The 26,569-nt window shown below is 41.7% G+C and overlaps 1 protein-coding gene across 1 annotated transcript; it reads right to left on the bottom strand.

Annotated features, from left to right (window-relative positions):
• Positions 1-1,677: 1,677 nt before the first annotated feature.
• On the bottom strand, positions 1,678-24,875 carry LOC139474574 (uncharacterized). The gene is made up of 12 exons (XM_071257642.1): positions 24,553-24,875; positions 23,780-23,939; positions 21,652-21,822; positions 20,033-20,124; positions 15,937-16,151; positions 13,842-14,104; positions 12,506-12,725; positions 11,287-11,376; positions 7,140-7,348; positions 5,471-5,674; positions 2,783-2,957; positions 1,678-2,511 (listed from the first exon to the last, which is right to left on the bottom strand). Exons 1-12 carry the CDS (start codon positions 24,873-24,875, stop codon positions 2,414-2,416), a joined length of 2,220 nt encoding a protein of 739 aa, XP_071113743.1. The 3' UTR covers positions 1,678-2,413.
• Positions 24,876-26,569: the final 1,694 nt, after the last annotated feature.

Raw genomic sequence — 26,569 nt, 5'->3', positions numbered from 1 at the left:
TGCACGTGCTGTGTGGGGCCGAGCGTTGTCATGTTGGAACAGCTCCCTCTGGCGGTCCAAAGTTGGGAGGAGGTGAGGACTCACAATTTGGTCTATGTATCGGTTTGCTGTAAGATTGCCCTGGACAACCATTAACTGTGATCTACCCATGTGGGATATGGCTCCCCACACCATGACACTCCCTCCACCAAATCGTTCCACCTGTCGAACGCAGTTCGGCGCAAAACGTTCATGTCGACGTCGGTATACACGTTGTCTTCCATCCCGTCGTTGAAGAAGAAAACGTGACTCATCGCTGAACCAAACGTGTCGCCAGTTCCTGAGATCCCATGCCTGTACTCTGTTGCAACACCGGACACGTTGTTGACGGTGTAGACGTCGCAAGACAGGTCCAACTTCTGGTCGTCTCGCTCGAATTCCCACTTCCCTCAGACGATTTCTGATGGTTTGGTCGGAAATTCTTCGCAAACCAGGCACTTGTCCTGCAGTGTCCGTTGCTGTAGCTAATCGACTCCGAAGGTGATGCAACCGGATGTACCGATCCTGAGCAGGGGTGGTCACTCTTGGTCTTCCACTTCTGGGATGATCTTGAGTCGAATAAGTGCGGTATATCGATCCCATAGTCGAAATATGGTGCTTGGTGAATGTTGAAGTGTCTGGCAACGGCAGACTGGGACTCCCCTGCCTCCAAACGTCCAATGGCGATATTTCAGTCAGCTGCAGTTAATCTTGGTATTTTTTTTATCTCCGTTCACGTCAGAAAATTCGTAATGAACTGATGTCTTTTGTACGGTCTTTTATAGTCAGTGTCTCTACTCGTTTCTAACAATTTGCACGTGCAATGTGCTGATATCTTTTTCTGAAAGCAATTTCCGTGCATCTTTGCATTTTTGCTGATAAACGTTTACAAAAAAACATTTTGAGATGTGTTTGCGTGCGATGAACAACAAACATGAAATGATTAACGGGAATCAAACATAAGAATTGTCTTTATGACGATTGCTGACAAAAAAAAATCTAATTGGAATTCTCAAAACACCTATGCGTTTCTTTTTTTGAAGAGTGTGTTATATGAATAGTAAATACCCCAGGAAACTTCTGGATGTTGTTTAAGTCCCACTCAGCAATATTCCAGCTATATGATGAACCAGTTTGACCAAAAGACAATTTCTGATTTGTCTGATAGGGAAGTAGATTCTCCCGTGTAATTTTTTTAAAGTTTTAAAGATTTGAACTTATGTGGTCATGGCTTCTGAAAATTAACGACATAGCCCCTTAATTGGCTCCTTTTAACCAGTACTGGAACTCCTTCTCTTAGGATATAGGGGGCGGTCGGATAGCCTAGGGGTTAAAGTGTTCGCTTGTCAAGTAGTAGACCCAGGTTCCATTCCCGACATTTCTGGTGTTCCCCGCCGTGATATTGCTGAAATATTGCTTAAAGCGGCATAAAACCACTCACTCAATCACTCAATCACTCACTCACTCTAAGGATATGGAAGGACAAAAAACATGACAGTGAGAAATAGCAGCTAACCTTTCCAATTGAAAACCTTTCCAGGATGATCATGGTGGACATAAAATCTATCTACACTGGATCATGAGAAAATCTTGGTTTATTTACACAATGATGAAATATGTCCAAAATATAACATAATATATGACACAAAATTATTCACCAATAGTTATAGACATCAGTAGATTATGACTGAAAGTCACCAGCACCAATACATCAAGTGTGAGAAAAGTGACTATCAGTTTACTGTTTATGGTAAATAAATGCATAAATATTCTGGTGTGTGAGCATGACATAAAGTGAGCATCCCAGAGTAAGAAACTATGACATATCCTGAAAATCATGTTGACTACATACACTGATGGGGATAGATGTGCTTTACAAAATAAATAAAGAATGTAACCTCCCTCTTCATCTAAATATCACAGATAGAATCAGCCAGTCCATACCATTTCTATGAAGGGTAATCCTAAACCCAGATTGTTGAGCTCACTACCCTTTCAATGAAGAGTAACCCTGATATATTCCTAAACCCAGATTGCTCTGCTCACTACGTTTTCAAAGAAGGGTAACCCTGATCTTTTCCTAAACCTGGATTGTTGAACTCACTACCCTTTCAATGAAGGGTAACCTTGATATATTCCTAAACCTGGATTGTTGAGCTCACTATTATTCCAATGAAGACCCTGATATATTCCTAAACCCGGATTGTTAAGCTCACTATTATTCCAATGAAGACCCAGATATATTCCTAAACCCAGATTGTTAAGCTCACTATCTTTTCAAAGAAGGGTGAACCTGATATATTCCGAAGCCCAGGTTGTTGAGCTCACTGTTCTTTCAAAGAAGGGTAAACCTGATATATTCCTAAGCTCTTGATCATGCTGATCACACAGAGCATCATCTGTACACTGTGAAGTTCCCCTCCAACAGGGGAGACCGGACTCCCTGCCCCGGATGCATGGCTGGTATAGGCCCCATGTACAGTGTCATCTCACCTGGAACATAACAGGGAGATTGGCCATGGACATATCTAGGAATGTTTGTGTGTTATCAATATCAGTCTTTGAAACACACAGCCATCTGTTCTGAAATGACTATCCTCACACAGCCATCTATTCTGAAATCCTCACACAGCCATCTATTCTGAAATCCTCACAGCTATTTATTCTGAAATCCACACACAGCCATCTATTCTGAAATCCTCACACAGCCATCTGTTCTGAAATCCTCACACAGCCATCTGTTCTGAAATTACTATCTACCCACCTGGCTCAACCACAAAACCCTTCTCTGTCACCCATACAGCCATCTGTTCTGGAGTGACTGTGTATTTCTGGCTGACCGTCTGCCTGTTCCTCAAGTGGATCCTATCAAATGCCACCAGCTGTATATGAGGTGCGGACACAGAGGAGTTATGCCAGGACATATACACCTGCACCACCTGAAAAAGGGAAAAATTGATGTGATACCTGTGAAGAAAACTAGAGCGCTACAGATCCACAACCCATCTTCCTGAGGCAAGGGAGTTAACTGACTCTAAACATCCAATTTCCACCCTTGCCGAACTAGGCTGGAATTTCTGGGCTTGATCATAGCGCAACCAGTGGCGATTACGAGTTATGTCCCTTCTATGCACCTCCTATTGACCACACAGATTTCACCTCTCATATCACTTGCATTTGCTTCAAACAAACTTGCAGCGCCCAGTCAAGACAATCTGATTGATGTTCAAGATATGTATTGTAATAAAACGTGTCTTACTTTGCAAAGTGCATCAAATCACATGAGCACCTTGATCAAAAATAAGAAAAGATTTTACAAAAATATCTGGTTGACGCCTGGTTGATGGTACATATCTTTTGCTAATCGTACAGAAATCTGCCCATTGTTGTTTACAATCAGGATGTCGATTTCGTTGTGCGATTTTGATTGAACTATGTATAGACTCATTAGTCCAGCCAAAATATAACTCCATAATCGCAGCCTAGTTCGGCAAGGGCGGAAAATGGACTTTTACAGTCAAGCAACTCCCTTGACTCAGGAAGATGTCCACATCCAAACTGACACCTACAGTGAAACAAAAAATGAACCGATTGGAACCTAAGATTGTTTTGAAATAAAAATTGTTCATAAAAATTATTGGAAAGAAATAATTTGCTCAAGAAATTAATGGAAAAAATAAATTGCTGCAAGCTTTACCCAGCAACTAATATGGTCATTCGATATGATGGATTTTCTGGGTAAGATAACACAAAATCAACAAGATAGCACACTGTGAACACCCAATCCTCATGTTTGGTCTCCCAGGATGATATCATGGTTATCTGCCTCCGTATCCCAATAGGGAAAAACATCATCTGCAATGTATTACCCACAATGGCATAAACACAGGTTGAACTGAGCATCCTAATTTTTGCTCCATCTCATTGGCTAGTTGGCACCAAATGTTCCATCCTTTCATTGTTTCCCAAGTTTGGCGGGAGTGACGTCATTAATTGTTCAAATTAAATCTTGTGACTGACGGAACGGTATGACCATGCTTGTAGAAAAGGCAACAATGCCTCATTGTAAGAGGCGACTAATGGGATCAGGTGGTCAGGCTCGCTGAAATGGTTGATGCACGTCATCGTATCACAATTGCGTGGATCGATGCTCATGATGTCAATCACTGGATAGTCTGGTCGAGACTAGATTATTTACAGACTGCCGTCATATGGTAGGAATAGTGCTGAGCGCAGCATTAAACAACAAACAAACAAAAATAAAACTGAACAGTGTCTCCACTTGAGATCAGGAAAATCATATTTTTCATACCTTTTCCTAGAATGTGTATTATGTAAAACAACCTACTCATAAATTAATGATAATCTGTCCCTCACAAAATAATGTTGCAAGTCCACATCATGACTTAGGACTTAATTACTGTTGTGTCATGTTAAATCAATCTTGACATTATGACCCATTACTAAGGCTGGGACGGATAACTCGGGTACTCGGGTTGGGTGGGTACTGAGTAGGACCCGGGTACCCACAGGACTACCCAGACCCGTGGATAGTCACATGATATGTTGTTTAACGGCAAAAATTATCTAGAGCTCTGTGGTTACACTTCAAGTCACTAATGTTCACGTTTCTTTCTTTATATGTTTGCATTATGATATAACTTCAGCCAACTTCAGTGTATGCATGACCAGATCGGTTTATACGCATACCTAAATATATTTTGATAGGAGTACGGTCAAACGTTTCCCAATCGAACATTTTGTACCTATCTCTTGAGACCTACAGCGAGAACCCGTGTGGGGTCGGGTAATAGGGGGATGGCTAAATGGTAGTGAATTTGGACTCGTCCCAGCCCTACCCATTACTGCAACCAGACCGCCATAGACTCACCTTCATCCGGCAATACCAAGCTAATGGGGGGAGGACACGCTAAAGGCTACTAAAATGTAATTAATATTCTTAACATACAATACTTAGGGACCAGTCATTTATTACAGTGGTGCGTGAGCTAGAGGTTTTTGATTCACTAATGGACTGAAAATAATGACCATACCCTAATGCTGTCATACTTAGGCCTGACCCTTCCCATGGCCTTGTAATTTCTTTCATGACCTTCCCTAAAAAGACAAAATACAAAGACACTTTATATTTTATTATAAAATGTCCATTTTCACATGACCCTCCCCAAATATGTTTGACATTTGAGATTCCCAATCGGATATGTCCGGCGCATATGACCGTTTCCGGACCCCTGGTATTATATTTTTTTGACCCTCCTATATATATTTTTTGATGACCCGACCTTCATTCTCACTAACCCATCCAACCTATAATAAATGACCGCTCCCTAAAAAGTATGACATCACACTTGATTTGAAAGGTGACTAGCGATTGGACTTGCAAGGTACATCCTGATTATCTAACCCCAACACTACAATCAGTTCTTCTTACCTCATCCCCATCATATGGTCCCAGATTCGTCACTTTGAAGGTGATGGTGACGCTCTCCCCGACCTTCACCTTCACTGGCTGTATGTGGAAGTCCGTGTACTTGAACTTGGAATAGGACAAGCCGTAGCCGAAGGGGTACAAAGGCTGCCCGGTGAAGTAGCGATAAGTTTTGTTCTTCATAGAGTAGTCTGTCATCTTGGGGACCTGGTGGAAAAGAGATATTTTATGAAACTTCAATCTGTGTTTAGTTTTACTGTACCATCCAATATAGCCTGATTGATTGATTGATTGATTGATTGATTGAGGGAGGGAGGGAGGGAGGGAGCTAGTATGTTTTTATGCCGCTTTTAGCAATATTCCGGCAATATCACAACGGGGGACACCAGAAAGGGGCTTCACACATTGTATCCATGTGGGGAATTGAACCCAGTCTCCAGCATGACAATTGAACGCTTTAACCAGTGGGCTACTCCTGGGAGATGCAAGCATAATGAAGGTTAATCTGGGATTCGAACCCAAGACCACAAGTTTTTGTATGCCCAAGGAGTGCAAGTGCAAGTGCAAGTGCAAGTGCAAGTGCAAGTGCAAGTGCAAGTGCAAGTTCACAGATTCTGCAACTTGGCCACCTGTGTGTATATATATATATATATATATATATATATATATATGGCTAGAAGAAAACATAATGACTTGAGTTACATTACTGAGATACATCAAAATCTAACGATCATGAGTTCAAATGAAAGATTCTCTCTAATTATGATGCTTGTTTTGTCAGCGCCATAGCATGCTCTTGGATTTCACCAAAATGGTAAATATCTAAGACCTGCATCACCTCGTTAAAACTGACATGCTGAAATACTGTCCAAAGCAGCTAAAAACCAAACTCACTCCCACATTATGCATATACATAAGATATCTACAAACCAAATCACATAGAGCAATGAAAAATGAAGTGTGGTTTATATAACATTGTTCTAGCATGATGTCATTTCTAGACATTCGAATATGCACTCACAACTTGATGACGTCATATATGGGACGCCGTTATTTTTTAGAGGGAAATGTCTGCTGAGTTGTTCCCCATAGATGTAGGGTATGCCGGTAAACACAGTGGCCGAAAGATCGCATCCAAGAGTGGAAGAGATATGACAATCAGCATTAGGAGCAAAGGTACAGATAATCAACGTAAGAACCTAACCCACCTGTTCACAAAATGGACTTGTCCAACATTGCTCAGGTCAGATGTATTCAGGGAATCATCATTATTAGAAATAAGGTAACAATTTTTAAAGCATGTATATTTTATCAACATCCTTAAAGAGGCAGTACATAATGTTGATACCATAGCTGAATAGGCTACAATAGGTAATTGGCCACTGGGTATGGGTATGGATGGGTGGATGGATGGATGATGGATGGATGGATGGGCAGGTGGATGAATGGGTGGGTGGGCTGGTGGATGGTTGGTTGGATGGTTGACGGACAGGTGGCTAGATGGATTTATTGGTGGGTGGATGGGTTTTAGATGGATGGGTGGATGGATGCATGGGCAGGTGGATGGATGGGTTGATGGATGGATGGATCATGGAGTGGTTGGATGGGTGGGCAGACGGGCTAATTGTTCCCTAAAAAATAATTCATTCCAAAAGGTGAGTCCATATCATACCTGCTGTTGAGAGGCATACCATGTGAACGGTAATCTCCCTGCAGGATTGCTGTAGGAGTCACTCAAAGTCAACACACTCTGCAGAGCTTTGCCAGTAGCTTGAGCTGGGAAAAAGCATTGCAAGATGGCAGCCACTTTAGCAGAACTGACGGCCAGACGGATATCAAGAGGACCTCCTGAGAACAGTAGCAGGATTACTGGACCTTTCGCTGAAATCAAAGTAAGCGAAAATCGAAGTAATCACCAAATGATTATTATTCGTTCCTAGCAGATTATTCAGGTCAGATCTGCTAGGAACAAATAATAATCATTTGGTGATTACTTAGTAATGCTTATGAATACCACCCCAGGTCTATGTCAGGCTTCAGTGACACACAATCTTCTCTTATCAAAAACATGGTCAACAGGGGACTTAGCTATTCCTAGAATACCAAAAGAGTATCATAGAAATCTAAAACAAGAGTCATCAGAAGATGACAAATCCCCCGGCCCCCACAAAATCATCTGACTGTAATTTGTTGTTTCGTATACAAGAATATTTATTGGGCTATCAAAAATATACCATGGAATTGGGATTCAGAACTAACCTTTTTTTATGTCAGGTACACACCTCTATGGACAGAGTCAAAATGAAACATGTTGCCATGGAAACAGAAAAATATCAATTCTAAAAATCCCTAAATAGCAAAAGGCACCATTTGACCACCAGGGTTTTGTGTGTGTAAAGTGTCATTAAAGAATACCTGTTAGTTCTAGAGTTCCAGACAAACACAGCACTATGAAAAATCAGTTGCGTAATATACCCCCCCCCCAAATATTAAAACCCCAATTACTTTCAATTAACTTGCGCACAGAAACGCATGCATTAAATGAAAAACTCAAATGTATAAAAACAGCACATGTAAATTCCTAATGAAGCCTTTTCAGCATTTGTACAACGTAGCTAATTTCCAAAACAAAATTACGTGCTAATGTACTTCCCGGGTCAAGCCTATTTATTTAGAACAGTTATATACATCCAAAACATTATTTCTTAATTTTTCAAATCTTAAAATGTTGAATAATTTGGGGAAATACCCTATACATTGATAAATAGAGGAGTGAAAAACTTTTGGTTACCAAATGAAAAATGTAATAACCCAATTATAATAGAAACCCTAGAGTAAAAACTCAATTGCTCAAAAAATTATCTGAAACTCTGGCAATGCATAATAGGGCTGATAGGGGTAATTTGGGTACTCAGGTCGGATGGATACTAAGAGGACACGGGTACCTACATGACTACCCGGACCCATGGTTAGTCATGTGATATAATGGTGATTGACAAAAATTAACTCCATGGTTACACTACAAGTCACTCATGTTTGCATTTCTTTCTAACCATGTATGCATTCCTTGTGAGTTTTATATTTCTGAATAAAGATATAACTTCAATAAACTTCAGTGTATGCATGGCCAGATTGTGTATACGTGTACATGTTTCTATCAAAATAGTCTTTGCCAGGCTGTAGTAAAACAATTCCCAATTGGACTTTTTGTACCCAACTTTAGAGACAAGTAGGCATATAGTTAATATTTGCAACTCGAGAACCCGGATCGTAAATTAGGACTCATCCAAGCCCTAGTACATAATCACAGGACCCGTGAAGATCCGGGGTAGAATAGGTCTTCAGCAACCCATGCTTGCTGTAAAAGGCGACTATGCTTGTCGTAAGAGGCGACTAATGGGATCAGGTGGTCAGGCTTGCTGACTTGGTTGATGCATGTCATTGTATCCCAATTGCATGGATCGTTGCTCATGAAATCAATCCCTGGATCGTCTTGTCCAGACTCGATTATTTACAGACCGCCGTCATATAGCTCTAATAGTGCTGAGTGCAGCATTAAGCAACAAAAATAACCACAGGTCAAATCAACCCTACGCTGCCGTGGCCAGATATTGAAGTTATGTGTCGAGTTGATGACGCAAGTCCATGACACATGTTGCATCAGAAATATTGTCTGTGTAATCTGAGCACGTGTTGGTCTGAGCACTCTGTGGCTTCTCTCTCCATGGACCCACGGTCACGGCTTGGTCATACGCATGATGTGATGGAGGCATGTTATGTGAATACACAAGCATGTGAAGCATTGATGATGGATCGGCTGCAGCTGATCATCTTCCAAAGATGTTTTCACAGTTAATTACATGATCGAACACTTGTTAACTGTAATCAATTCTCAACGCCACTAATGCCGATGACACTACACTACAGTGCTCCCCCCTCTAATCCCCTTGCGGTATTACTGAACCACTTCACCGCACCCCTTAAGAATGACAAAGACTCGCACCTCTGTGTTACTAAGTTCTCTGGTCAATCACCTAAAATAACATTAGCACAGCCTGTGAAGAATAATTGGCTATTTTCAATCCATTAAGCCATCAATCAATAACACTTTCAGTAGGACAGACAGACACAAAATAAGACAAACTGATGCAGCAATGGGATGCTGCAATATGCATGGCTCAGATCTCCAAATAATTTCCAAAGCCACTGAGAGTTTACTCACAGGCTAATATTTACATTGGGTACTTAAAGTTTTCCTTTGGAAATAATGAAGCTGATCTGGAGATCTGATGGCTATTCTAATAGGATTCCAGATTCCCATTCGCTGAGTGATCTTCATGTTGGAGGTGTTACAAAATGGTGGGGTTGCAATATGATATAGATCCCGATACTATGGTCCAATTCAATTTGTATCCAATACTTTACTTTCATTTCATAATTTGAAATTTATTCATTTTTTCGGGTGAATCACCACCCTGAATAATTTGTTTTTAAATTTCATAACAAACAAGGTCATTTTCATCTTGCGATATCAACTTGCTCATCTTGTTTTTCGTGAAGCCTGAAAAGTCCGCCTTCATCACTCATTCCAGCAAATGTACTTGATCATGCCAGTCAATAACTTAGAGGTGTAAGAACCATTGAAGGCTACCAATATGGCTACTTTAAAAATTGACAATTCCAGGAGGCTCTTGCCCTATATATTATATTTTTATAATATACTTAAGTGTGAAAGACTGAGGTAAGGGCGTTAACTGACTAAGTCCAGTTTCCACGCTTGCCGAACTAGGCTGGAATTCCGGAGTAACATTTTGGCTGGACTAACAAGTCTATGCATAGTTCAATCAGATTCGTGTTACGTAACTAGACATCAGGTTCGTAGACAACATGGATTCCAACGTGCAGATTTCAGTCAACTGCAGGATTTACAAAGCAACTGGGCAGTGACAGATAATTTGCAAATCTGTTCATGTTTTTAATCAAGGTGCTCAAGTAATTTGATGCACTTCTCGAGGTAAGGCCATTTAAATACAATATAGATCTTTATTATTGATCAGATCGTCTTGACTGTGCCGCCATTTTGTTTGAAACAGTTGCAAGTGATATGAGAGGTAGAATCTGATAGGTCAATAGGAAGGGTATAGAAGGGACATAACTTGTAACAGTCACTGGTGGCGCTACGATCGAGCCTGGAAATTCCAGTCTAGTTCGGCAAGGGTTGAAACTGGACTTTTATAGTCAGTCAATGCCCTTCGGTAAGATGGTTTGTATTGATGCATAGTTCGGGTCAATTCAAAGCCCTTTCAAGGAAAATATGCCAATTTAAGGTCTTTTCAACATTAACGTCACATCAGCAATATTTCAGACATATCATGACGAACAGTTTAAATAAGTGGCAAAGATAGATAATGACACAGACCACAAAAGTACAGACGCAAGTGTACAGTGAATAACGCAGGTTAAGATCATCATAGCACTATGGTGATCGTAACTTCTAAACTTTAACCAAGACTCACGACAGTAATAGCGTAGGATCACCTTGTGGAACAGGGTCCTGGCCATTATTATTTTAATTGTTGGATCACAGTTCCACTGAAAAAACAGATTCTAATTACCACTTTCTTTGGTGACACCTCATACATGCAAACGTATTTTCAGGTTCCAGGCCTCACGTCGTTATTTCGAGGTATAGAAAAGTTCCAATGCATTTGCTAGGACTATCAATTACCTCAAGTCTTGACCCCTGCAAACAACGTTGTCACAGCCCTAATTGAGGGCTTGCTTTTCATATCAGAAAAATAAGATAATTAAGTACTCACAATACTTGATGACATCTTGCAACAAGTCCTTCTGTTTCCCTGGGAGCAGCATATCCACTCTATCAAAGTTTTCCGTCTCGACTGCCTGGCCTGGAAATGTTCATGCCGATTACCAGAGATGACTAACAACTCACGTCAACAACTCATGCCACTCTGGTTTGGTTGTAAGCAAACAAATGGCTTATATATAAAACCACTATTAGGTGTAGTGGCTGAAATATGACCACTGTTGGGTGTATGGTCGCTTACATACAACCACTCTGGAGTGTAGTCGCTCAGATACGACCACTTTGGAGTGTAGTCGCCTACATACAACCACTCTGGAGCATAGTCGCTCAGATACAACCACTTTGGAGTGTAGTCGCTTACATACAACCACTCTGGAGTGTAGTCGCTCAGATACAACCACTTTGGAGTGTAGTCGCTTACATACAACCACTCTGGAGCATAGTCTCTCAGATACGACCACTTTGGAGTGTAGTCGCTTACATACAACCACTTTGGAGTGTAGTCGCTTACATACAACCACTCTGGAGTGTAGTCGCTTACATACAACCACTCTGGAGTGTAGTCGCTTACATACAACCACTCTGGAGCATAGTCGCTCAGATACAACCACTCTGGAGTGTAGTCGCTTACATACAACCACTCTGGAGCGTAGTCACTCAGATACAACCACTCTGGAGCGTAGTCACTTACATACAACCACTCTGGAGCGTAGTCGCTTACATACAACCACTCTGGAGTGTAGTCGCTTACATACAACCACTCTGGAGTGTAGTCACTTACATACAACCACTCTGGAGCATAGTCGCTTACATACAACCACTCTGGAGTGTAGTCGCTTACATACAACCACTCTGGAGCGTAGTCTCTCAGACACAACCACTTTAGAGTGTAGTCACTTACATACAAACACTATTGGATGTAGTTGCTTAGATGCGACCACTATCCCAGTAAGAGGGAAATCAGAGAGTAGTCAGGCCAATGAGAGTTCAGTTTACTTCACACCAATGCCAATATTATAAAGTTGTTTGACATTGGCGAGGAAAAAGCATCATGTTCCACGGGGTCCGGACCCCTCCCCCCGCTATGAAAACCAAATGTAGTATGTTGTAGGCAGTGAAATTATCTGAGAGAGGAAGTTGATATTTTGTACCCCTCCCTTTGGATCTGCTCTAGAAAGGTCTTGCTCCAAGAGGTGCTAATATTACCCCACCTGTACCAAGACAGAGGACTGTAGCATCAGTAGAAGACACAGCCTGAATGACCTCCGCTGCCCAGTACTCCCGGCACCACGTGTCGTCACATCCCGCCGAGTACCGCATCATCTCACTCAAGGCGATGCCATCCAACACAGTAGATATGTACCTCTCCTCCACATCAGCAGAGTAGTCTCCCATTATCTGACTTGTCGTGTTTGCCATGGGGCCAATTAACTGGGGTAAACAATACATCATTTTCTTAATAAGACAATAGTTATAGAGTTAACATGCCGTCAAACATGCAAATGTCACTAACATTAACATAATAACAGTCAGACGTTGGGCCAACATCATCACTTACGTTGGTCCAACGTTGGCTAAATATCGTTGGTCCAACATTGGGTATCTGCTCTAAGAGAGATGCAAAAACACAAAGCCCCTCTATCAGAACCTGTCAATTTAGAGTAGCTTCCCTCGAACATAATTTCCGAAATGCTACCTGACGTAGTAACAACGCTGGGCCAACATATGAAATCCGACTGTGACATTGCCAACCATTGCCAACGTTGGGCCAACGTCTAAATGCTAACTGGGACAGGTCAACAAGAAATATTACAATCCTTTTCCATTAAAACAGAGTGATCCTGATCAACTGCATATTTTTGTAAAGTCATGTGCACCATTCAAAGGGCCACTAATTTTAGTTTGTTATAACCCTAGTTCGTTATAAGCATATATGCAGCAAATGGCCGTGACCAAAAAAATGAGTTCGTTATGTCTGTCAGTTCATTATAAGCGTGTTCGTACTTGTCTGAGGGACCTGTGAAGATCCGGGGTAGAATAGGCCTTCAGCAACCCATGCTTGCCGCGAAAAATGACTATGCTTGTCGTTAGTGTCGACTAATGGGATTGGGTGGTCAGGCTCGCTGACTTGGTTGATGCATGTCATCGTATCCCTTGGGAATTTGGCAAATTCTAGAATGCCAATCAAACAGTAAGCTTGCAACATTGCAACATTGTGTATCAATAATACACATGGGGAGACAAGTATTGGGTATTGGGGCCCTATGCTCTGCCCTGGAATCCCCAAGATGAGGGACAAGTCGGGGGAACTGGTGACCAATATGCTGCCCTGGAATCCTCACAGGCAGGGTGTACTAGGGACCTATATAGTCTGTCTTTCGTAGAACCTCAAGGGAGACAAGCGTGCTGTACTGAGGACCTCTATAGTCTGTCTGTCTTCGAACCCCAAGGGAGACAAGCGTGCTGTACTGGGGACCTCTATAGTCTGTCTTTCTTCGAACCCCAAGGGAGACAAGCGTGCTGTACTGGGGACCTGAGAAGACTCACTGCCAGTGTCTTCAGCTTCTTCTTGAGAGGTAAGATCCCATCATTCTTCAGCAACACTAGGGACTGTATAGCAGCTTGGAGAGACAGGTCCTGGTGTTCTGGGCTCTGGATGAGGGACAAGTTGTACTGGGTGTAGGGGTTCAAAGAGGGTGGGTCAAACTCCCCCAGTCTCAACCGGGTGGCAAACACTGGCTTGACCCTTTCCCTCACCAGACTCTCTGACAACTGACCCCTCTCCACTGCTGCAGGGATTGCCCTGTACACTGCAAACATCATGCGTCACAACTAGATATAGAAAACACAGACGTGGAAGCTATCTATGAGGTCGCCAGTGCAAGGGACCAAATTTGCAATCCAAAGGGAAGTGGTTTCCAAATTGGAATTGGATTGGGGGGAGGGGGGGGGGGGGGGGGGGGAGAATAATGGGGAATGAACTGTAAATAGAGGGGTGTGGCATTTAGTGCGAGGCATGTGGGATGTTAATTGGATTGGATTGGGGGGGGGGGTGGGGAGTGTAATGTCGGTGTGTAGATTGTGGGGTGTGGATTGTGGGTTGTAGGGTGTACATTGTGGGGTGAGGATTGTGGGTTGTGGATTGTAGGGTGTGGATTGTAGGGTGTGAGATGGGAATTGTAGTGTGTGAGATGGGGGTTGTAGGGTGTAGATTGAGGGTTGTGGATTGTGGGATGTGAATTGTGGTGTGTGGATTGTTTGGTGTGGATTGTAGGGTGTGAAATGGGGATTGTAGGGTGTAGATTGTAGGGTGTGGATTGTGATGTGTGGATTGTTGGGTGTCGATTGTAGGGTGTGAGATGGGGGTTGTAGGATGTGGATTGTGGGATGTGAATTGTGGTGTGTGGATTGTTGGGTGTCGATTGTAGGGTGTGAGATGGGGGTTGTAGGGTGTAGATTGTGGGGTGTGGATTGTGGGATGTGAATTGTGGTGTGTGGATTGTTGGGTGTCGATTGTAGGGTGTGAGATGGGGATTGTAGGGTGTGGATTGTAGGGTGAGTGAGTGAGTTGGGTTTAACGCCGCTTTTAACAGTATTCCAGTTATATCGCGGCGTGTCAGCTTAATGTGGGAGGAAAGCCCGAAGTGATGCAGGTCTCAGACATTTACAACTTCAGTGAAACCCACGAGCACGGGTATGGTGCTGACAAACCTACAAACATAATCGGGGCGAACCGGGATTCGAACCCACAATCATAGGTTTCTGGGGTGCCCAAGGGATGCAACTCTGCACAGCGAAACGCGGCGCCTTGAACGACTGGGCCACCCGTGCCCCCAGATTTTAGGGTGTGGATTGTGAGATGTGGATTGTAGGTTATGGATTGTAGGGTTTGAGATGTGGATTGTAAGGTGTGGATTGTAGGGTGTGGATTGTGGGTGTGGATTGTAGGGTTTGAGATGTGGATTGTATGGTGTGGATTGTGGGGTGTAGATTTTTGGTGTGAATTGTAGGGTGTGGATTGTGGGGTGTAGATTGTAGGGTATGGAATGAGGGTTGTGGATTGTAGGGTGTGGATTGTGGGGTGTGGATTGGTGGGTGTGGATTGTAGGGTGTGAGATGTGGATTGCATTGTGGATTATGAGGCATGAATACTGATGTGTTGACTGTGGGTGGTGGATTGTGGGTTATATGAATTTTCATCATACATACATATTCAGGGAAATATACAACTCATCAACATTCAACACCTACAATACATGTTTATTCTTAAAAACTACAGACTTGAATACATTATTTGAAAGAATTATCTTGAAAATGTGTGTCAGCGGGGGTCGATCTCCCCCCTCCCCCACCCACCCCACCCCCACACCCACACCCACACCCACATTGTGAAAATCACATATGAGTAGTAGTATCACATACACATTACTAGATTAATCCACAATCATCAAATGCTTTAAGTCTTACTGTGAACCTCCACCTCTAAAACATCGTGGATCCGCCCCTGCCTGACCCAGTGTTACAGATACCTGTAGTGTTGTAGTGATCCGGTGCCAGCTCCAGGTTAAGTCCGGCCTGACCCAGTGTTATAGATACCTGTAGTGTTGTAGTGATCCGGTGCCAGCTCCAGTGTTATAGATACCTGTAGTGTTGTAGTGATCCGGTGCTAGCTCCAGGTTGAGTCCGGCCTGGACCGCAGCTGCAGCTGTGTCGGCGTAGGTCGGGAGGTAGTGGTGGAACTGGATGGAGAACTCCAGCGCCCCTGCGTCACTCACCACGTAGCCGGGGAAACCCCAGTCAGTCCTCAGCACATCCGTCAGCAGGTACTTGCTCAAACACGCAGGGATGCCGTTCACGCTGAACACAATGTGGGATTGTTTTATTTGGGAGTGACTCGGGCCAACAAAAGATACAGACGTAGAATGAACACATCACATTCTCATTCAAGACTATCCTCTTCAAAGCAGCATGTGACCAAGGCTCTTTAGAAGGGAAAACCTCTGGATAAGAGGCGATTTGCAAATACTAATATTACGTATTATTATTATTGTTATTATTGTTGTTGTCATTATCATTATTATTACAATGGAAGCTCAACCCAGGAGTAATGAGAGGATAAGTCAGAAAGATTTCAGTTATATCACAGAGCAATTAAGGCCAAGCAACAGGGTTCGATTTCATTCTGTTTTACCACCTGCACCAGGCGCAACCAAGTAAATTAATCAGGTTGCACAACCAAAATACTGGCTGCCCCAGTTTATCAAAAAATGAAACACTGTATTTTGAGTTATTTTGAGTTATTTTGAGTATTTAGAAAAATTCAAAGAGAACCTAAACTTGACAATGTGCTCCAGTATTTTATTTTGGGGAAATCTGTATATGGCTTTTCACATCATGATATCCGGGGCGGTTGGGTAGCCTAGTGGTTAAAGCGTTCGCTCGTCACACCGAAACCCAGGTTCGATTCCCGACATGGGTACAATGTGTGAAGCCCATATATGGTGTCCCCCGCCGTGATATTGCTGGAATATTGCTAAAAGCGACGTAAAACCACACTTACTCACTCACTCATGATATCCAGTAAACAACCTCAAAAAGAAGTTTCAAAGTGTGTGCTTGATGTGATTGTAACCTGATGAGTGACTGTTCTAGTGGTAATTGTACGGTATCAGTCCTGCAAGGTCACGGCATGCAGACCTTTGTATTTCACTAATTTCATAAAACATTTGTTTCCTGGATTCAAAAAGATTTGCAGCGAATTTAAAGAGAATCAGTTTTCCACCTTTATCCAATATAACTGCTGTGGTGGGACACGTTACCTGCACAGGGTGCATCCTGGCAATACAAGTTTCCTGCACTAGCGATGGAATACCTGGGCTGGTGCAGCTTGGGCAGCGAAATCGATCCCTGAGCAAGAATTGGTTGATAGCATTATCATTAAGCTTATGAAAGACCAAATCGGTATAGATGGTCTCTGCTTGTGCAAGAGTAAATATTATCCCAGGGATAAAATTCTCTAGTGTCAGGATGATTCTCCCATGTGAATTTGAACCCATACCAGTGTGTTTAATCCTATCCTATACTATACTCTAGTGTAAATCTTCCCCCAGGATAATATTTGCCGTGGTGTGATGTGTCCAGCCACTGGGCTGCTAGTCAAAACATGAGGCAGTTCTTGGATGATGATGATATTTATTCCTTTGGAGTAGATGGTGGGAGGGAAGCTGTAAAGAAGAGTCCTCCCTCCATAAAGAGTTCATGCAGAATGCATGAGAAGGGCAGGTGAGACAGGAAGTTTAAAGAAGTAGACCAAAGGGCCAATCAGAAGAAAGGTAGCATCTTACAGGTATTAAAAGGAAGTCAAGATGCTTCAGTCACATGAAGTGGTGGACATATCTAAAAATAGATAGGGGGAAGTCCAGGTGAAGCTGGAGAAATTACAGAGGCTGCAAAAGGGTATCAGGTTGGTGTTAGTTGGCTGACATTCAACTGCAGACAAGGACAACATATAATGAACACAGAATGAACACAGAATGAAGTGATGGTGATAATAGATGAACATGTATGTATATATGTATAGAATGAATCTAAGGGGGGTTATAAGTGGGTGGTACTTATGTGGCTATAACTCATTCAGAGTTAGCACCACCACCCGGCTACACTGCCATGACCATAACACAAGATGTGTAGTAGAGCAGTGCACATGTAAAGGGAAGTAACTGTGTGCTATACTGGATTGTATTGTTTTTATGTATTTTTAAGAATTTTTTTATATTTTTAAAATGGAAATAAAAACGAAATGCATGGAGGACTTAATGATGATGTGGGTGGTGACTGAGAACCAAGACTATTATTTAGTTTAGCCTAAAGGAGATTGGCCCTGGACCCGAGACCAACATCATCACAACAGTCCTCCAGGCATTGTTAAGTTACACATCTCAAGTTTACTGCAAATGTCAAGGTAGGGTTTCTTGTTTGATGGTTGAATAAAGCAACTTAATGTGGAGTGGAGTTTTCATGTCTCAGCGTATGGGATCACAACCTCATAAACTACATGTCATATGATAGGCTAACTGATAAACTTTTCATTAACAATAACATAGAATCCATACGGGTCTTGTGTAACAAATGTTATATTTCTTCGTAAAGTACAGATACTAAATGGCATTGTTGGTTCATAGCTTTCGGCCATGGGAGCTGTGCCAATTTACACTTGTCAGAGGGGTACACAAAGTATGTGATCTTGACTACCAGTTGTCGGACTTTCATTTTTGTGGAAGCCTCGGTGGCTGAGTGGGTTAGAGCACTGACTTTTTTGTGATGGGGATTGGGTGCCTCACTCTGGCAAGTGTGGGTTTGAATCCCGGACAGGACGCAACCCCAAAAAGTACGAGAATCTGTACTTTACTAAGAAAGTGTTATCCCAAATATAACATTTGTTACATTTGACCACTTTCTAAATGGCTTTGTGTGTTCACATATGGGTCTTGTCCATCCAAAAAGGAAATCACATTACATTGCAGCAAGTTGGCACTGGAGAGCCTTTTTGAGGAGTTTCACAGTCTGCTGTAAACATATAGGATAGGGAACAACATGTTGATTAATGGATTCTCAGTTTTCTTGGGGGGGGCGGTCGGGTAGCCTAGTGGTTAAAGCGTTCGCTCGTCACGCCAAAGACCCGGGTTCGATTCCCGACATGGGTACAAAGTGTGAAGCCCATTTCTGGTGTCCCCCTCCGTGATATTGCTGGAATATTGCTACAAGCGGCGTAAAACCAAACTCACTCACTCAGGTTTCTTGGAGTTTCTGTTGTCTAAGTGTTGACACTTGAACAGCGTTTAATTTCACACTTCATATTTCAAGCCACGCAAACAATATCTTACCATACTTGGAGATGATTATATTTAATGAATTACAATTGGGAGGAAAAGAAAAAAGAATAATGTTGTTTAGATCAATATCATTTCTGTTTTGTAGTCAATCTTGCTGGAAGAAATATATGTATATTCTGTTGTCAGGATGATGTTGAAATGACATGTTTACAGGTCCATGTACTTGTATCTCCCTCCTCCAGACTTTTGTTTGTTTGTTTGTTTGTTGTTTAATGCCGCACTCAGCAATATTCTAGCCATACGATGGGGGTCTGTAAATAATCAAGTCTGTGACCAGATAATCCAATGATTGACAACATGAGCATCAATCTACACAAATGAGATATTATGACATGCATCAACCAAGTTAGTGAGCCTGACCACTTGATCCGGTTAGTCGCCTCTCACGACAAACATGGTGCTGAAGATCAATTCTTATCAGATCTTCATGGGTCTCCTTCAGCCAGAGAAGGCTAGTTCACCTTATAGGTTTGTGTGTGTGTGTGTGGGGGGGGGGGGGGGGGTGGGGTAAGGCGGTCGGGTAGCCTAGTTGTTAAAGCTTTTGCCATCATGCCGAAGACCGGGGTTCAATTCCCTGACATGGGTACAATGAGTTAAGCCAATTTCTGGTGTCCCCCGCTGTGATATTGCTGGAATATTGCTAAAAGCGGGGTAAAACCATACTCACTCACTCACTTATAGGGGTTAGCAGTGACAAGAGACCAAATGAATTTTATTAGTTATCATTAAAAATGATTTTATTTTCTGATGGCTTTTGTCTCTAGTTATTCAAATCTGTTGATCACAGTTAAGAGAAGTGTTGCTTAAATGCTGTCTAGTGCATGATATGAAGGATAGCAGACCTACCTGTTATAGCTGCACATCACGCCGGACGCCCCCGCCTTCACACAAGACTTGAACTGTGGTAGGAACGTTGTCCGCAAGTCAAACTCAGAAACCTGTTCATAAGTAACGAGATATGCTTCTTTACATATGCATGTATCATGTAGATTTATTAGGATATTAGGATTCAAGTAATTTAGTGTTAGGATGTGAAAGGTAAAAGGAGTAAAACCTATGACTGATAAGTAGAGGATAACCAGTGTCACAATCTCATCAGAATCAGATCTTACAGGTCGCTACCACTACACATTGTTAATGAGACATGTGTATTGGTGTTGTGAGTTCATGCAAGATGTTACACACATTGTGTACCAGTATTGAGGGCGAAGATCTGATTTTAATGAGACTGACTTTTTCCAAACTATATCTTCTTATATGCTGTTACAGGTGACATGTAACTTGACTTGAATCTGTTCGTGTGCTTCCCCAGGTGTGTTTGAAATAATTATTAAACCCAACAAGACAGTCGGGCAGGTGACACAAAAGTCTTGTCTGCCCATCTTCAAAGTTACCTGCCCGCATTCATGCATTATAAATGATGAAAAATCACAAAAACTAAGACAAACCTCATCTTGATTCAGTTGAAATAATGCAAACAATTACATGATAATCTACAAGGAGTCATAATAAGATTGAAAACATAAACAGTCTTAAAATTAACTGCAAGACATGTCGGGCAGGTGGAGGAAAATTTCATGCAGCCCGACAGAAAAGTTACAAGCCACGGGCAGGTGGGCAGGCAGTTATTTCAGACACTGTGTGTAACATGTTGCAAAAAGTCACAACACTGATATACATGTCTAATCAACAATACCTGAGACATACTGACATGTTTATACATTAATAAATCAGTTCACAAAAGTATATTTACATGCGATACCTGAATTCAATCAGTAAGTAAAGCAATACAGGTATGCAGGTTGAAAAGGATACATGGTGAGGTGAGGTGAAAATGGGTTTAACGTCACGTCCAAGATTTTTGCACTTATATAGCGACGTGCATGCATGCATGTGTGTGTGTGTGTGTGTGTGGCTGCTTGTACTAGTCCGGACTGATGCCAATTTTTAGTGCTAGATCCTTGAGATACCATGCCGCAGTTTAACAGGAAAACCCCACTCAGAGACAGCATACCGACTCCAAGCCAACTAGTCCTTGTTTTAGCCCCTTAATGCTGAGCGCCAGGCAGGGTAACAATAAGTACCATCTTTTAACGTCTTTTGGTATGACGCAGCCGGGGATCGAACCCCAGACCTTCATCTCTCCGGGCGGACGCTCTACCACTAGACCACTGAGGCGGTCCTGTTGGGCAGGATACCAGGATTTGAGAATGTAGTCTTATTTAGTTATTGTATTAATAAGTAATTTCAAGGCATTTGTTGAATTATCTTTCTTTATGCAGTGTAAAAAAATGTGAACTCAGTTTTGGGCGCTCCAGGCAGACACTCTTTAGCTACCACAAGTCTTTGGAGGCAGTCGGATACATTGGTAATTACTAAATGTGATGTTTTAATATTGGGATTTTTCATAAATTTGAATGCAAACAGGTCAAAATTAAGTAAGTAATGGCGACATTACTGAATACCTTGGCATTAAAACTCTCTCTTCCTACAGGGAGGTCTTCAGGCCCATCATAGGCAGCGAAGTGTTTACAGGTGGCAGCTGCAGCCAGGTACCGGGGATGTGATCCTTGCAGGCCGCGGACAAACCATGCTGCCAAGTCACCAGTCAGATATGGGTCCTCACCATAGGTTTCCTGTAACGTCACATTCGTAAATAAATGAAAAATGATGTATTCCAGGATTTATCTAGGATCCCAATTGGCAGGCAATTTGGGATTATTTTTTTTTTAATATTCAAAAGTGAATTTTGGTACAGTTCTCGTTTTTTTTGCATTCAATGCACCAATGTAAACTAAATCCTGTTCCTCTTTATGATTCCTGCCATCAGTGAAACACAAGACACCTCTACAAAGTCATAACATTACTTGTGGCTTTAATAACACAAACTGACAAACTCTTAATTACAATTTGGACATTTGCTGCAGACTTGAGGCTGTACATTGGCCTCTGATCAGGTGTAGATACATCGGGGTTGATGCCTGGGTTGTACACTGTAACTGAATACATATGTATAATGTTGTATATTTTAGTATGATGGAACATGGGTACAGGGATGTACCTAGACCTGCTCCAAGGGCCATATTCCGCCCCAATTCTGCAGCAAATGTAAGTAACCAATCACAAATTGCAAGAGATTTTTTCATTCTCAGCTCCCTGGGGAGTATAAAACCCAAGCTGCCTTCACATTACCATCACAGTACCAATTTTGCTGCAAATTGAACAGAGGCATATATTTTTTTTAACAAAGTAACTTGCCGAAGGAGACACCACATGTGTTGTCAAGTTACAACACACTGTCAAGAAACAAGGACATACTGTTAACATATAATAAAACACAGGCAAGATACAATGACACACTGTCAAGATACAATGACACACTGTCAAGATACAATGTCATACTGTCAAGATACAATGACACACTGTCAAGATACAATGACACACTGTCAAGATACATGTACAATTTCATACTGTCAAGATACAATGACACTGTCAAGATACAATGTCATACTGTTAAGATATAATAAAACACGGGCAAGATACAATGACACACTGTCAAGATACAATGACACACTGTCAAGATACAATGTAATACTGTCAAGATACAATGACACACTGTCAAGATACGACACACTGATGACACACTGTCAAGATACAATGTCATACTGTCAAGATACAATGACACACTGTCAAGATACATGTACAATGTCATATTGTCAAGATACAATGACACACTGTCAAGATACAATGTCTTACTGTTAAGATATAATAAAACACGGTCAAGATACAATGACACACTGTCAAGATACAATGACACACTGTCAAGATACAATGTCATACTGTCAAGATACAATGACACACTGTCAAGATACAATGACACACTGTCAAGATACAATGTCATACTGTCAAGATACAATGACACACTGTCAAGATACAATGACATACTGTCAAGATACAATGAAACACTGTCAAGATACAATGTCATACTGTCAAGATACAATGAAACACTGTCAAGATACAATGACACACTGTTAAGATACAATGAAACAATGTCAAGATACAATGTCATACTGTCAAGATAAAATGAAACACTGTCAAGATACAATGACATACTGTCAAGATAAAATGAAACACTGTCAAGATACAATGTCACACTGTCAAGATACAACACACTGTCAAGATACAATGACACACTGTCAAGATACAAAGATACACTGTCAAGATACAATGCCAAACTGTCAAGATACATAACAAATAACAGATAACACAAGATTTGTCAGGTAGTGTCAATGTTGTATGGGCAATAAAGGCTTAGTGAAAAACATGTGGACATTAATATTAGGTTGCATTTTTCGGTAACAGGTTGCAATGGTGCATGTCTTACCGGTATATAGCAAAATCAAGCGCTGTTTTTGCTGTCACTTACAACAAGCATACTTACAAGCATAGGATAACTTGGACCTAGTCTAAACCAAAATACAAATTGGGTTCACATTTTCTATAACTGCATAAATAAATGTTTTTACCACCAATGCCTTAAAAATAATAAAACAATCTATCAACATGATCAATATAAATCCTACATTACCACACCTGGTTCCTGCCCCACAAGGGATGTCTCATGATGTTGATAACAGGACTGAAGCAGCCTAGGCCAGTGTGGTCGTGAAATATTCCTCGCTTCACAAAGTCATTGTTTTTAGCCCTTACTTCAGCGGCTGTGGCAGTGGCTACTTTATAGATTATCTCCCGGCTGCCAATACAGAATAATTAAATGTTATTTCATATAATTAAACGGGGACTTTGGCCAGCTGGCTTGTGAGCGATTTGTGTTTAATGCCATTTTTACAAGTATTTATACATCATTGCATGTTGGCTTCACATGTTGGTGGACGCTATTATATGTGATCATGATAATGTGATAATTTATAATGTGCCAAATCGACATGCTCAAAGTGGTACATTAGTACCCCAGACAACTGCTCAATGTTCACTCGATTTTCATGCTTAGCTCCAAAAGGCCTTTATAGTATTTATGTAATATTTATTTGGGGGGCACGGGTGGCCCAGTCCTCTAAGGCGTCGCGATTCGCTGTGCAGAGTTGCGTTCCTTGGGCACACCAGAAACCTATGATTGTGGGTTCGCCCTGATTATATTTTCTAGGTTTGTCAACACCATACCGGTGCTCATGGGTTTCACCGAAGTGGTAAACACCTGCATACCTTCGGGCTTTCCTCCCACATTAAGCTGACACGCCGTGATATGATTGGAATATTGTTAAAAGCGGTGTTAAATCCAACTCACTCACTAATATTTATTTGAAATATGTAACACTTTATCAGAATGTAAAAATCAATATTCTCACTTAAATGAAGCTGCGAGACCTAAGGCTTGCGGGAAGGATGTTGCATTTCCGGCCATGCCGTCGCCCCTCAGGCATTCAACTGACCACACGAACTTCCCAATACCCAAGCGAGGTATTGCTGGGGAGGGTTCGCCACCGTGCATGCCTCCTCCCCCAGCGCCCGCCATTTGCTCGGCAATCTCATCCAGTGACAGTCGGTTAATGAGATCTGCAACACGCTCATCTATCGACAAGGACGTGTTTCTGAATGGATAAATGGCTTGTAGCGGTGTTATCAAACCGATGACGAAGGATGAAAATATTATTGTTGTGGGCGCCGCCATTTTGATGGTCACGTGATAAAAGTCACGTTATAATGAGATTCTACGACACTTCGTTTGCTTCATTCACATCTCAGCGTGAAACAATAATGTTCCGAAGTGACATCAGATCTTATTTGAAAACACATGTATTTTGTTCAACTGAGTGCACTATACAGATTACCAGAGAAAAAATGTGAGAACAAAAAGTTCATCTGCAAGAACGTTCCACAAGAAATTAAACATATATCAAGGTAACTATTTTGGACGGTAGTAACTTAGCTATATTAACTAGTTTGGCAGAAGTGCTTGGACCTCGGAATGGAGTATGCTGGAATATTATAAGCAAAAAACTCCATCAACGCAGACCATAGTTAGACTCAACGTTTCAGCAGTGCAATAGCATCTCATACATGTCTCTCACTAGCCTGTGCAATCAAACAACTCAATCTTAGCAAAGGTTAATTATGTACGTTTTTCAAACAAACATGTTTTGCTTTCATTTTGCGATTTATTCCAGAAGATAATGTTTTGCTGCCATACCTGGATAACCGACGTATCCAAAGTCATATTTGATGTGATTTCGTGATTTTTCAGACATCGATTTGTAAAATATCTGAACGCCAGTTAACAACTATGCATATATAAGTGCACTGCTTGGGCAGAATGGCCAAAATCTGCTTTAAAGTCGAGAACTTGTTACGAGAACACAGGTGGAGAACAGATAGAACACAACGAACATTAGCTCAAACGTGCCATTGCCATTGACAACAATACGTTTTGATCGTTCGCTTTCAAACAGATGTTGAATCAAACGGAATCCTCCCTTAACCCCTACATCCCATAACCCATACAGTTTATAACAACAGCGTTCACAATTGAGAGAACAGCAAGTCCCCTGTCTGTTACCCTTTTATTTTAATTGATTCTCATTCGTCAAGCACATCGATTCGACTTATTGTTTCCGAGTAAGCACATAAATATCCATGGCATGACAAATTAGATAGCACATTCTCTTTCATCATAAGAAATCTCTATTTTCGTTACCCGTACTGTTCATGTTAAATCCGGGAGGGGACACGGGCACGGGTGGCCCAGTCGTCTAAGGCGCCGCCATTCGCTGTGCAGAGTTGCGTCCCCTGGGCACGCCAGAAACCTATGATTGTGGGTTCGAATCCCGGTTCGCCCCGATTATGTTTTCAGGTTTGCCATACCCGTGCATGAATACAGTATCACATGGCTTGTCAGTTCATATAACGTATTGGGTCAAATTCGGTATTCCGTTTAACCTATTGACATCCCGTCTCAAATAATTGCCTCGAGACGCTATACAGCAACAGTTAGGTTGTTTATATATTTGACACGGACCAACCCACATGCTCTGTTAGAAACATACTTATCTGCTTAATTAATACTTAAATCATTGCTATAGACAAAATGATTAATAACTTACCCCCGAATTATTTTTTAAATCTTATTCCCGAAAGAGTTTCAACACTAAGCACTCACGTATTAAGAAATTGTGACAATATTCGGACACCCAGATATCAGCATGTTTTTAAACCGGTTTCACACGTGATAATAAAACCCAGGTCGAATTAATATGCATTAAGGAGGAAAAGTCACCTTGTCGCGTCCGGACAAACGCAGAGACAGACGTTGTTTACAGTTGGTGGTCATGGGATAAAAATCTTCGAGGCCGACATCAGAGATTTCAG

This window comes from Haliotis cracherodii, unplaced genomic scaffold (assembly GCF_022045235.1).
Source record: "Haliotis cracherodii isolate W230 unplaced genomic scaffold, xgHalCrac1.p SCAF_3, whole genome shotgun sequence".
Lineage (NCBI taxonomy): Eukaryota > Metazoa > Mollusca > Gastropoda > Lepetellida > Haliotidae > Haliotis > Haliotis cracherodii.
Note: the sequence above shows the minus strand (reverse complement) of the source record. Positions and strands in the feature narration are given on the sequence as shown.